Source organism: Podarcis muralis, chromosome 1 (assembly GCF_964188315.1).
Source record: "Podarcis muralis chromosome 1, rPodMur119.hap1.1, whole genome shotgun sequence".
In the NCBI taxonomy this organism is placed as follows: Eukaryota; Metazoa; Chordata; class Lepidosauria; order Squamata; family Lacertidae; genus Podarcis; species Podarcis muralis.
Window position 1 is genome coordinate 90276860 of NC_135655.1, and position 13644 is coordinate 90290503.

At 45.3% G+C, this 13644-nt stretch overlaps 1 protein-coding gene across 2 annotated transcripts in view; it reads right to left on the bottom strand.

The window, feature by feature from the left end:
- Positions 1–287: 287 nt before the first annotated feature.
- LOC114603832 (uncharacterized) overlaps positions 288–13644 on the bottom strand; it is a 71741-nt gene continuing 58384 nt past the window's right edge. For both annotated transcript variants that reach the window (XM_028743164.2, XM_028743155.2), the window contains exons 4-8: positions 12109–12205; positions 9614–9818; positions 7802–8430; positions 4397–4542; positions 288–3115 (exon numbers count right to left, since the gene is read on the bottom strand). In XM_028743164.2, coding sequence (XP_028598997.2) covers positions 2320–3115; positions 4397–4542; positions 7802–8430; positions 9614–9818; positions 12109–12205 — 1873 coding nt within the window. In that variant the 3' untranslated portion in view covers positions 288–2319. The remainder of the gene's footprint in view (positions 3116–4396; positions 4543–7801; positions 8431–9613; positions 9819–12108; positions 12206–13644) is intronic.

Genomic DNA, 13644 nt, shown 5'->3' on the forward strand with positions numbered 1-13644 from the left:
TTCTTCATTTTAACAAAAACCCCTTCTTTCAAGACACTGCAATTCTACAGCGCCCATTTTGGGAGGAAGGTTATGATAAAGGGTTCACAACTGGTGCAGAAAATCTTGCTAAACGATATTCTTACAGGTTTTTTCCTCTCAGCTATAGAATAGAAAAGTGCTGCCACATATTTTGTTCTCTAGTATTCTACAGAGTTCTTTTTTATTATTATTCTCATGTGTCACTAGGATAGGAGTGATCTGGTATGGAAAACAAAAAGAGAAGTTAATTAAAGTGCAAGGAAACATAATTATTAAAACATTTTATGTTAATCTACAATAATGTAACGGATTCCTTTTTAATTAAAATTTTGAAATACACTAGATTACATCATTTAAATAATCACAAACTAGAAGAGGTAATTGAGCCTTGTTAACAGAAGCGTATTTCAGAACGATTTCTGATGTTAAAACATTCCTTGGATTTCTACAATGGGTTTTTAACCATTTACAAACAAATCCAGTGATCCGTAAAGGGAGAGAGTATTGCTTATCCACAGGATTATACAGGTATTCTGGAATGTTTGTGAGTGAACTCTGAATATATTTCGGCTTCCTTTTCCATTTACGTGTTACATGCATTCAGTGCAAAGTAAAACTCGGTAAACTGGTTCCTACGTGGGCATGAGGGTAGAAGTAGAAAACTGAAAAGCTAACAAAAGATGGATGAATTAAATGTTTCCTGGGAGAGCAAGCTGAAATGAGGCTAATTATACTGTCTAAACATTCTCCTTTATTGTGTTAATACTGATCTAAATTTGACTGGATGTTGCCTAATGCTGTTATAATATATGCACAATGAAACCAATCTATCATATATGGTCAAAATTCCTTTTTCCCAGCACAATCATGCAGTGTCAGACATCTCACACTCCTATCTGATCCCCACATTATTAACAATATTAGCTCAATATTTTCTCTCTAGAGACCTGCTCCTCATGATCTGGTGCCAATAACCCCTAATTACCATAGAGGAAGACATCCCAAGTAGGCCACAAATCTGAAGGGCCCGCCCTGCCCCCCTTGAGCAAGTCTTCACAGGGTAAAGCCTATTTGCCCTCAGACAGACAACACACATTTTGTTGTCTTCACTGTTATACCTATTTACAAAATGTGCAAAAGATTCCCATTACCCAGAATCTAGATCTCACTCCTCTTACCACTTAAGAGCCTCCTCTGATTTCTCCTTAGGCCAAGTTGTGCTGAAGTGATTATTTTGGCTAGCCAGATTAACTCCTTATGGTCCTACAGCTCATGCTTAACTTTCACTCCACACTTAACAGGCAGTCTTCCAACTAACAACACTCTTCCTTTTTGCTACCAGCTCAGTCAGTTACACTAAGCAGAGGGTCGGCCACCAACCTTCTCTCAAGATGACAGCCTCTTTTTGACACTTTATCACCTCATCAGGCAATGCCTCTCAAAATGGGGAATGTGGCCTCCAGAAGGGTTTGTGGGGCACCTACAAGAGAGGGGGCAGCATTTTGTAAGTCTTATTGATAAGTAGGTCTATAAAGAGGCTCAAGATTTCCCACAATCTGAGTGTCTACCTCATGGATTTGCCGACAGGGAAGGGTGGAATGGTCAGTCACAGACTGCTGTGGGTTACCTGAAGCTAGAGACCATGGGCTGTGGAGCAGCTGAGAAGAGGAGTAGCGGAGGTAGGGGAGCAACTGTGTGTGTAGGAACCACACAGTTGGGAGCAAAGGAGGAGGAGGAGGAGTTTGGATTTGATATCCCGCTTTATCACTACCCTAAGGAGTCTCAAAGCGGCTAACAATCTCCTTTCCCTTCCTCCCCCACAACAAACACTCTGTGAGGTGAGTGGGGCTGAGAGACTTCAGAGAAGTGTGACTAGCCCAAGGTCACCCAGCAGCTGCATGTGGAGGAGCGGAGACGCAAACCCGGTTCACCAGATTACGAATCTACCACTCTTAACCACTACACCACACTGGCTCTCTAAAGCAGACATAAAGGTGGTAGGAGCCAGGTAGCTACACCCAATGAGGTTTCTAAGTTGGGTTGTATGGAAGATCTAACAAGCTTAAAAACGGGGCACATTTTTCCCTTCAATTTGAGAAACACTTATTTAAGTGGTACTCGTCACAAATGAATTCTCAGTAGAAAACGACATCGTTACAGATAGCTCCAATGCTAATTGGCCAGGTGAAGTTCATCCTTGGTGCAATTTTTGTTGCAAAGGAGATCTTCAACCCAAAGCAGGTCGTGAGAAAATTTCTGAGTTTACTTAGCCAAGTCATTTCGCAGTCAGCGATCCTTTCATGACCTATTGTGCGATGCGCTTATCATGATGTTGGGCAAGGCGTTGCGCCGCTTCTTCCAGGAGCCCAGCTCCCGAGAGTACCTCCGTATCTGCCTGAACCAGTGGTGAGTCCGTGCCTTGTCTCCATCTCGGAAGACAAAAGACTCCCGCCTGATCTCAAGGAGTTCAAACGTGTCGTCGCAGTCGGGATCCACAGAGACCACACAGTTGCTGAGTCTCAAGGGCTCCCTGAGCAAGCTGAACTTCCCATTGTTTTTGTCCCTAATCAGTACCAGTACTGCATCTTTCACAGGCCCTGGCTCTCCGGGTTCAAAGCTAGACTCAGAGGCGCGTCTGATGTTGACCATGAGGAGCACTTGCATGTTCTGGAATTTTAAGGTCTTGCTGCCCTTTTTGACCCACTGCCCATCAGGAGGCTGGGCCAGCTGCAAGGGGCCTTCCATCACAAAGCGGGTTTCTTCCCGCAGCCAGCCCACAGTCTTGATAGCGGTTTCCCTCATTTCAATGTTAATGACCTCCCTGTTCTTCTTGCTGTCCTGGCGGAAGGAACGCAAAGTCCACGAGTTTCCTTCCTGCTTGGTCTTCATGTTTATGTGCTCCAGGTGGGACTCAATGCGGCTTTTGGCCTCCCTCAGGCTGCTGTGATCTGGGTGGTACTCAGTGGTGGCTTTGATGATGCGGCTCAGCAGAAGTGGGTACTTGGTGACTCTCTGCAGTGGAGCCATGAGGAAGGACCGCAGATTCATGCGGCGAAGAGCTGTGTTGTCGTTCTGGGAAACATTGAGGAAAATCCTGCAGGGAGGTAAAAAAATAACGTATTTTGTAAACAGGTACAGGAAAGCAGGAAAGCTTACACCAAGGGTCTTGTTCTTACAAACACATGAGGCATTGATATTTTTAATTAATTAACATTTACAAAGTAATTATGACTTAAGATCCCAGAATATTATTGATATAGACTGCTTTCCTGCAAAACCATTTACTTGATTTGCTAGACTCAGGAACATTTTTAATTTTTTTCCCGTTCTCAGGCTTTGTTTAATGCATCACTAAGGTAAGGTTCAACAGACTTGATGTTGATATCTTAGCTGTTAAATATTACTAAATTTATGCAAATGTAGACACAGGGCAGTATCTAGCATATTAGTTACAATAGTGCAGGGAATGTTTTCACCCTCTCCTTGTCCTCTGTGTCCTCTGTGCACCCCCTAAATCTGTTCTGAGGCCCTCTAGAACGGATTTGGGGAGGAGGCTGGAGGTGCAGGGAGCACTCAGACACTGTACTGGGAATGTCACAGGTGGATGAGCACGGCCTTTCTATCGTTCTGATAAAGCCCCAGTTGGTGATGTGCCTTTGTTGGTAAACTCCTCAGCTCTAGTCGATGCCATGTATCCTGGTGTAAGTGCCTGGTCATTGATGAACACCCTCTCCCCAAAGCATACTTGCTCCAAGGGGTGTTGCTAAGTACTTAAATGTATGGGCTCATAGACAAACTTTTTGCATATCTGAATTAATATGTACAGATGCAAATTCAGAATTTTAATATTACAGACAATAAGCCCATCGGACACCCCAAATATGTTCAATTATCTTGCACTCCACTCCAGATCTGTCCCCTCTTCAATTAATTAACTCTCATTTTCCCAAAAGATCCTTCTCCAAATCCATTTAATCCCCTTACAATTGCCCCCATTCATTATTATCTCTAGGTACAATAATTTCAAATTCATTTATTTCCACAAATTTGTATCTTACTAACCCAGATCACACGCCCCTCCAACACACACCCAGTTAATCTCTTGAATACATGACCTACCCAGAAATGCTCAGTACATTTAGGAAAAGATATGGAGTCTGTGCCCCAAGGCATATACTCCCTACCAGGCCTGTGCAAGGGGGCGGGGACAGCTGGGGACACTTGCCCTGGGCCTTGGAGGGCTAGGATGACTGGGGGGCTCCACCAGGGGCCTGCAGGACTTATGGTGTCATGTCAAGAACAAGACCTCCATGCTGGGCTTCATACAAGCTCTGAATGGTCCTGCTACCAACCCAAGATTAAGAGGTCTCCTCACCTGAGTAACTCCTTCTCTTTTTCCAGTGCATTGAGCATGTTCACTGAAGATGACTGCTGGAGGCAGTACGTCTGGAAGGCAGGCAGCATATTGACAAATTCCAGGAATATCTCACCGATGCACACAGTCATGAGGTCATCATCGCCCTGCCGACACACAACACACAAGGCAATGCATCAGCCAGAGACGTGGAGGTACCAGAGGCCATTAAAAGCCACCGGCCTAATATTCAATTGTGGCGAATGTGCTGGAGTGGAGCTGGTGACGTTGGTGTCTCTGCAGTTTATGGAGCTGAGGTGGGTCAGGGCAGCAACAAAGGCAGGGCTGTGTGGACATACCAGCAGGAGGAACAGATTGGTGTCCACACAGACCTGACCGCATCACCGCCCTGCCCTGTCCTAGCCCTGCCCAGGTAATATGCAGCCCAGACTTACTACCTTGACTGCAACTGCTAATATAATTACAAGGTGATCTTGGACTACACGTTAGCAACACACCTCATGATAGCTGTTTCAACAGTGAGTTTCTATTGGCCACGTTTCCCATAAACACAGCTTGAATGCATTCTGAATAATTAAGCTTTTTCCGCACTGAAAACAAGCAAAAGTGCTACACGTTTCTTCCTTGAACCTATACCAGGAACTGCTAACTTCTGCACTCTATTCTCCAAACAGTGGCCCAAGCCCGGTCACTAGGAATCACAAGGGAGGAAAATGCTGTTATACTCAGCTTCTGTTTGTGAGCTTCCCATGGGCATCTGATTGGCCACTGTGAGGACAGGATGGTAGGTGAGATGGGCCTTTGGTCTGATCTAGCGGGGATCTTTTTATGGTTTTCTACTGACTCTGGTAGAACATTAAAAGTGTATGAAAACACAATGCAAAAGTGATTAATCTCAGCTTGACAACCATGTTGTTATTCCCTTCCATGTCTTTTAATGATTTACTCTACTGATGTATATTTTTAGAATCTGTTACATTTTTATTCCTAATTAAAAAAAGATAAAAGTATTTCACAAAAGACTATTGCAAGACTATTCCCCCTTTTTTGCCAGCATGAGGTGCTGTAGCACAGAGGCTCAGTTATGACACAGAGTACTACACTATTGCTGAAACAAAAACAAACATTCATAATTAAGGAAACATGCCATCCAACTTAAATGGTTTGCTGAAATCCATTAGCAGACAGCATCCTTGCAAGTTAAACTGGATTTCAGTTGAATTTCATGGATTAAATCTGCACTTTTGAGGTTTTGAAACTGGAGACTGTACCACCCTATTCCCCCCAAAATTTCAACCCCATATATGTCAAAATAGAACGCTCAACATCTGAACCCTTTAAACTTACTGCATTAAAATTTGCATGCATGCACACAGATTTCTACGAAGTAGTGCAATGCAAATTTTGCATATATGATTTTGAGTTCTAAATTAATTTTAAAAATTGTGACTGGCAGAGCTGGAAATGGCTCATAGGATCTCTTTTACACCTTTGGTCTTATTCCCCAGCTCTTCTATTATCCTTGATTTCCCTCCTTGGCTCCCCAGCATCTTAAAAAGTTCAACTACATCTCTGACGCAGTGGATAGCATTATCACATTTCCCCATTTTGGATGATTATATCTTGGCTTAAAAAGACACAAACCTTTTGCCCGCTTGCACCACCAGCATGCAGTCCCTGGAAGGTCAGCTATGAGGAAATACAACCCTTGAACTGAAAAAGGTTCCTTGACCCTTGTCCAGGCTGGCTGGGAGTGACCCCCCAAGGGTTTCACACAAGACTCTTTCCCAACCCTACCTGGGAGATGCCAGAGATCAAACCTTGAACCTTTGTATATAAAACATGACCTCCGACACCAGGAAGAATCCCTCTCCTGCCTACTTGTCCATATACCCAGTACTGTCTTCTCTGATGGCCCTCTAAGGCAGAGGGTTTTCACTGCACCTGCTACCTGATCCTTCCCCTTCCCTCCCTTTTAAAAATGGCTAAGTCAGAGACTGAACCTGGAACTTTCTGCATGAAAAGCATGTGTTCTCCTGCTGAGCTCTGGCCCTTCCCCAAGGCGATTATCCGGCCTTCAAAATAATACTCTCTCCCGCATTTGACTTGCAAAGTTCAGCAACAGGGCGCAGAGCCGTGTGCCGTACACAGGGTGCTGGTCTGTAATAATGAACCATCAAGAACTGCTGTTCCAGCAAATTATAAGTAACCTTGAGTACGTTCAAGAAAGAGAGCCAGTTTGGAGCGTGGCTCAAATAACACTTAAAGGATTTAACTAGCCTTGCGCCTGTTCTTGGCCACCGGCAATTGTTGGCAGCCAAAGCCACTTTTAATTGCTCTCCTGTGGGCAAGATGGGCTTCTTTGAATGCTGCTGTAAAAATTAATTTCATGGTAAAAGGGTGTTTTGTTTCTTTCAGAGCCCTTAATAAAGCACAGGCCATAATATAAATACACAGCGGCGTGTAAATGCCATTCGCTTTGCTGAGGTGCTAGCGCAACCGTCTGCCTGCCGGCATTGTTTTCCTTCAGCCAGTAATATTTGGAACTGATGGTAGGCCTCACTGTGCAGCAAATTGAAAGTGCTAAAGGGGCAATTCCACATGTCATAAAGCTAGCGCCAGACTGGTCTGTTCAGGAGCACATGGGGCAAAGGGACTCAAGGGGTAAGGCAGCCTTCCCCAGCCTGGTGCCTGCCAGATGTTTTGGACTACAACTCCCATCACCCCTTACCATTGGACATGCTGGCTGGGGCTGATGGGAGCTGTAGTCCAACAACATCTAGAGAGCACCAGGCTGGGGAAGGTTGGCATAGGGATTCATGCATTGCAGGGGGCTTTCTTAGGTGATTCTACGATTCTACAATGCACAAAGGATTTTTGAGATGCTTATTCACCAAGTGGTCTTGAATTCACGTATCTTGTTGTCATTCACACAGGCAACTTATGGTAGACTGGGGGCATCCAATCGGAGCTAGAGGCAGATGTTTACTCACACAATTGAAATGACAAAAAATAAATAAGAAGTTGGTACCCTTTGGAACAAGAGCACAGGGAAGCTGCCTTATCCCAAGCCAGACCAACTAGCTCAGTACTGTCTTCTTTGACTGGTAGCATCTCTCCCAGCCCTACCTGGAGATGGTGGGGATGGAACCTGGGACCTCCTACACGCAATGCAGATGCTCTTACACTCAGCAATGGCCCCTTCCCCCTTTCAGCAGCTAAAATGAGTCAGACAGAGGCATACCCATTCTCAATTCCCTTACCTGCTCATTAGGCATTGTGCCTTTCTAATGAGTGGCACAACTTTTGAGTGCCATAGTAACAAAGCTACAGTGGCAAAAGTAGCTCATTATAACTGCACAGGGAAACGGAGAAGAAATCTGAGACCACACACGCACACATTACCTGCTCAAAGGCCTGCTCAATCTCTTCCTGAAGGTACTCCAGGAAGTTTTCGTTGAGGTCAATGAGCTCCTGTATGTTGCCGAAAACCACCAGCAGCTGGTCCTGTGTTAGCAGGCCAGCAGCTTGCATGGGGAGGTAGAACTCTTCCTTGATGATGCGCAGGTCCTCCCCGTAGCTGGTTTCAGTGTTGACAAACTCCAGCACCGACTCCTTCCGCTCCGTCCGGCACTTCAGGCACTTCTCGCAGAGGACGGCCCGCCTCTTGTTCTGGTTCTGGACATCCGTCTCCAGCGGGAAGTGTCTCCCCCCACAGTCGGTGCAAGGCTGGTGGGCCTCCCACGCCTGCAGAGATGCCAGCGTCTCCGACGCCTTGCTCCTCCACTTCCTACTCAGCACCTGGCTGATGCCGCTGTCCGCCCGCTCCATCTCAGCTGACCTCATCCTTGGCACCCCTCCACTGCTGGCATCGGCACTGTCCCTCTCGTCACTCCCGCCCACAATGCCGCTGTCGGCGCTGAGACTGCTGACGTTGCTCCAGCGGTGTTTGGAACGAAAGGAGCCGCCCAGAATGCCGTGGTTCTCATCAACGTTGCTGCTGTAGTTGAGGTTGGCTTTCGTCAGCACTGGGCCTGAGCAGGGGGGGAAATAAAATAAATCTATTTGTGGAACCTTCCCATTGTTTTGTTCCTCAGCCCTGTTCATCCAACAGTAAAAAGCTTGTCCTGTTTTTTTGTGTTTTTCTCCTTGTGACCAGGAAGGATTCTGCAAAGTACCTGAATACAGAGACAGGGAGAACCTAGTTCTTACTGATATGTTGCTACGTTCTGGCATTTTCATACATACATAAAGATTTTCTTTTTCTTCATGCTAAGAAAAGCTTGACCTGATTGCTAAGCATGCTCTTAAAGGTACAGTAGCAGGTCATCTTTAAAAAAATAATAATAGACAGAAACCCTCCTTGTATTGTACTGGTTAAATTGTCCATCTAGCCTAATGTTATCTCCTCAGCCTTGCCTGCTGAGATCCTTTAAATAGACCTAGACAACTCTTGACCCACCAATATATCCCGCTGGCTACATTGCTTGCTGGGTGCTTCTATATATTTGCAGCCCCCCAAAAGTAGAGGTTTATCAAATTCCTGGTGGGCCACAATGCACAACTGTGTTTAGTCTCATGGGCCACAAGCTAGCAGGTCTACTTGACAATATGCAAAGAACATATTCTGCTTCTGAGTTACACTTCTCTCTTTAATTCAACAGCTAGGGAAGGATGCTCTCATTTAGAATTTGGCTCAGGTGTGTTGGAAGGAACAAGCCTGTCCTAATGAACTATGCAAAGAACAAGCGGAAGCCACCTATTGATGGCTCCATCTGCTCAGTATACTTGCAGAACAATTGTTCTAGGTTCTACTCACCTTTCGCTATATCATGCATGAAGTCAAAGGAAGCACTAGATTGAAGCTTAGCTCATGACACTGCCTTACCTTTGAATACCCCCTTTCCTGCATTTGCCAGGAGCCAGTTTGGTCCTGTATGGGCCCAATCCAGGCTATTTGCTGTTGCTATGAATTGTACAGACAGAGAGCACACTGGAGGAGGAGCTGCTACTGTATTCCCTCTCCTCTGGAGGGACCCTGGAATAAGAGGCTACAGCTGGCTGCAAACATAATCCACGGCTGTTGAGTGGGAAATGTTTGGAGGTTATCTCTCTGAATGATGACTGCTAACCTAATGTCAAAACACACCCAGAACTATGAGTGACATGGACAGACCCTGCAAATCACATACAAAGCAAAAGGCAAGGGGGGCATACTGGAGTCTCTCTCTTGCCGGCGCTTCTGGGCATGCTGCCGTGCTGCTGCAGCGATCTTCAGCTCCAGTTGTTTCCTCTTCACAGCATCTGTTGGCATCGGATCACTGAAATGAGGCCGCAGCCGACACTCCCGTTGAGCTTTGGTGCAGTCCGAAGTTTCGTAGGAGATGTCAGAACTTGATCGGCGGCAGTTGGGGCTGGAGCTCTGGAAGAAAAGCAAGGGGTGGCTGTGGGGAGAAGTTTCTACTAAACAATATATGAGATACTTAAATAAGGTAAAGGGACCCCTGACCATTAGGTCCAGTCATGACCGACTCTGGGGTTGCGGCGCTTGTCTCGCTTTATTGGCCAAGGGAGCCGGCATACAGCTTCTGGGTCATGTGGCCAGCATGACTAAGCCGCTTCTGGCGAACCAGAGCAGCACACGGAAACGCCGTTTACCTTCCCGCCGGAGCAGTACCTATTTATCTACTTGCACTTTGATGTGCTTTCGAACTACTAGGTTGGCAGGAGCAGGGACCGAGCAACGGGAGCTCACCCCGTCACGGGGATTTGAACCGCCAACCTTCTGATCGGCAAGTCCTAGGCTCTGTGGTTTAACCCAAAGCGCCACCCACATCCCTTGAAGATACTTAAATATACATGGCCAAATCCGACACCCAGCACCCACTACCTCTAAAACCGTTGTTTCTCCTCATACCTTTCTGGGGGGGGGGGCAACACCCTCACTCAAGAAAGGAGGCAAAATATGAGCTGTTAGTGTTACATTAAATACATGTTCATGAAATCTGTGTGCAGCTGTTTAAATATGCACATAGTTTAATATTGGGGTGTCAGCAAGAAACATGTCTGTTTTATCAGGCTATATGGGAGAGTTGGCAGGATGGGCAACCATATGTGGACAGTGTATCGTAGCAGCAGCTTTACTCCAATTAAGATGGCAACAGCTCTCCTTCCCCAGCCACCACTGTTTGCAATCCAAACCCAATGATCTGGATTTGTAAGTGCTTGACTGAGGATGAAACGGGCATTCCTCCTTTCTGAAGGCTGGAACTTTATGTCTATACAGTGGTGCCTCGCAAGACGAAAAGAATCCGTTCCGCGATTCTTTTCGTCTAGCGGTTTTTTCGTCTTGCGAAGCAAGCCCATTAGCGGCTAAGCGGATTAGCGCTATTAGCGATTTAGCGGCTTAGCGGCTATTAAAGGCTTAGCAGCTAAGCTGTTAAAAGGCTATTAACGGCTTAGCGGCTTTGAAAAGGGGGGGGGGAGCGGGAAAAAATGGCGAGACTCGCAAGACGTTTTCGTCTTGCGAAGCAAGCCCATAGGGAAATTCGTCTTGCGAAGCGCCTCCGAAACGGAAAACCCTTTCGTCTAGCGGGTTTTTCGTCTTGTGAGGCATTCGTCTTGCGGGGCACCACTGTATTACATAGTGAAAACACTTTCCAACTGGTTTCATTGTTGTGGGTCATGACCAAGCGATCAAGAAACACTTTTCTGTGAAGGATCTACACAGATTACTCTGAGCACCCTCACGTAGCTGTTGTTCACCCAAAGCTCCAGTTGGGTGAAGCTAGGATAATAAAACAACTCTCAAACCAATTTTGGGCCCGATCCAGCTAACATTATGTGAACAGGTCCTATTGAAAGCAATGGAGAAAGTTAATCACCAGTTCCATTGCTTTCAACGGTACTTTGGGCCACTCCAGATATCCTTCTTATTGCGCACATGTGATGATTCATATTCATGCTGGTATCGGGGCGGTTATCCACGATCCCGCTTTCAGTCGTTTGCACCTGTCATCGTTTTGAGGTGAACATACTTTTCAATTGGTGCATGTCCTGTAGCTTCCTGCTGAAACCCAGTAACTTTTCATATCTCAAATGTCTCAGGTTTTTTGTTTTGTCCTGCATTTGTTTTGCTACAGAGCAAGATTATCCCTCCAGACAGGAATCATGCAGTAACACTGGGGAAACATTTGCAGAACAACTGATAAAGCAGAATAATCATAGCTGTCAACTTTTCCCTTTTCTTGCGAGGAATCCTATTCGGAATAAGGGAATTTCCCTTAAGAAAGGGGAAACGTTGACAGCTATGAGAATAATGCGTGGACAGTCCAGCGTCAATCCAACACGACTGCACTATTACTGCATGAATACACCTCCAAAATGCACCAGTCTGGAGGGGCCCTTTGTCACATGTAACTTTAGCTGGATTTGCACGGTAGTGTTGATGTGCCTTAGGTATCTTCATTCATTAGCTTGTTCCTCGCAGCCACCCAGAAGCAGAAAGGGTGAGATGGGGTGCGGGAAAACAGGAGAGAGAGAGGGGAGAGAGAGGTAGAAGAAGGGAGGGAGGAAAAGGCATGGAGAGGAGAGCCAGAAGAGTATTAGTGACAGGGGTGCAGAATAGCTGAGAGCTGTCATAGAAAGTAAAGTTACAGCTCCCTGACCCAACACTTCTGAAACCCCTTTCTGTCCCAGGCCACGCAACTCACGGTGGGTTGATGCAAGTCCTCCACAAAAGTGAGGTCATCCTTCTTAAGTTCACAGAATCCTTTGGAGGGAGGCTCAGGGGTAGCTTCACCACTGCAGCTGTGAAAAAAGGGACACCACCCCAATTAATGTCCTGCACAAACAGCAGTCCAGAACCAACTCCAGTGGTTGAGAGGAAAATGCATCTTTAAAGCTACAGTGTATTATTCTACAGGTCTTCTACCTTGTGAAGTCAAAATCACCTCATATCTTCTCTCTTACATATGCCATTCCATAAATGGACTTCTACTGATGCAGTGGATAATAGGGCTGTGTGTGGTTTTTTTTTAATGAAACATGTTTGTAAACTTAAAGGGTTGCCCCCACCTTAATATTTCTGTATAAAAGTAGCATCTAAAGTGCATGAAATCTTTAAGCTTCTCGTCCCTCTTAGTTGTTTTATTTGCACTAAGATAGGAGACAACTTTCTGTTCTGTCGTCAGAAAGAAAGTGCTCCCCTAATTTATCAGAAACCATGAATAATTTCTCATTCATAAATGATGAGGAAACTGTATATCCAAGCCCCGAGGGAGGGAAGAGAGAGGACAAAACCTAGTCACACCCACATACAGGATTAGCGGTGGCAGAAACAGAGATAATATTTAGCATTTACGTAGCTCACTTGAAGTGTTCACTACACTCGGTACACAATTTTGAATGGGTGAAGGGGTTTAAGATTTCCAGGTGTCAATCACACACAAAAATGCATGCTTTGCTTATTTGATATATTGCATTTGGGGATCTTGTGAATCATCAGGAGACTGCAGTATCCTTCCTTCTGCCTGTGTTAAAGAACTGTATACCATTCTGGATAGTTGCCCTCTAGGCAACCCTTCATACAAAAACGCAAAATACATCTTTTAAAATAAATATTCCCTGTGTGGCCCATCACACATTTTCTCACAAATATACAGTGAATCTTTGGTTACTATGCTGCTTCATATAGCATTTTTAAAATAAAAAAATTACATCATTTAAGAAAACAACAACAGAGTAACTATACCAACTCTGGATAATGACATTGGATAATATCTATATACATATTATTCATGTGACTTGGCTCACTTTCATGAATCGCTTGGTATTATCTGATATGAAGACAGCTCAGGGGTGTGTGACTTGTTCACTCCTGCTTTCAGCTTGTGGCACAGTGTTCTGAATTGATCTGTAAGGAGCTGGTGCATGGATAATCCTGCCTTGTGGGGAAGAAAAGGGAGGTTGGAGTCCATGCCAGTTCGGTGTTCTCCAACTCTATGGCTCTGCCTAACTGGGATGACAGCGCTTTCTGCCCAACAATGTTATACACACCGTGGACAAATTCCCAGCTTAGAATGCAGCTAGCTTGTTCTATTTCTCAACTGACGCTGGTTTAGAAGGAAATGCATCAAAATGCAGTAAAAGTATCGCCCCGCTTACGCATGTTCGACTCTCGTGTGGCCATGTATATGCTCGGTGCAGGGAAACAATTAAATAGATTTAAACTTCAAAAAGGCAAGAAA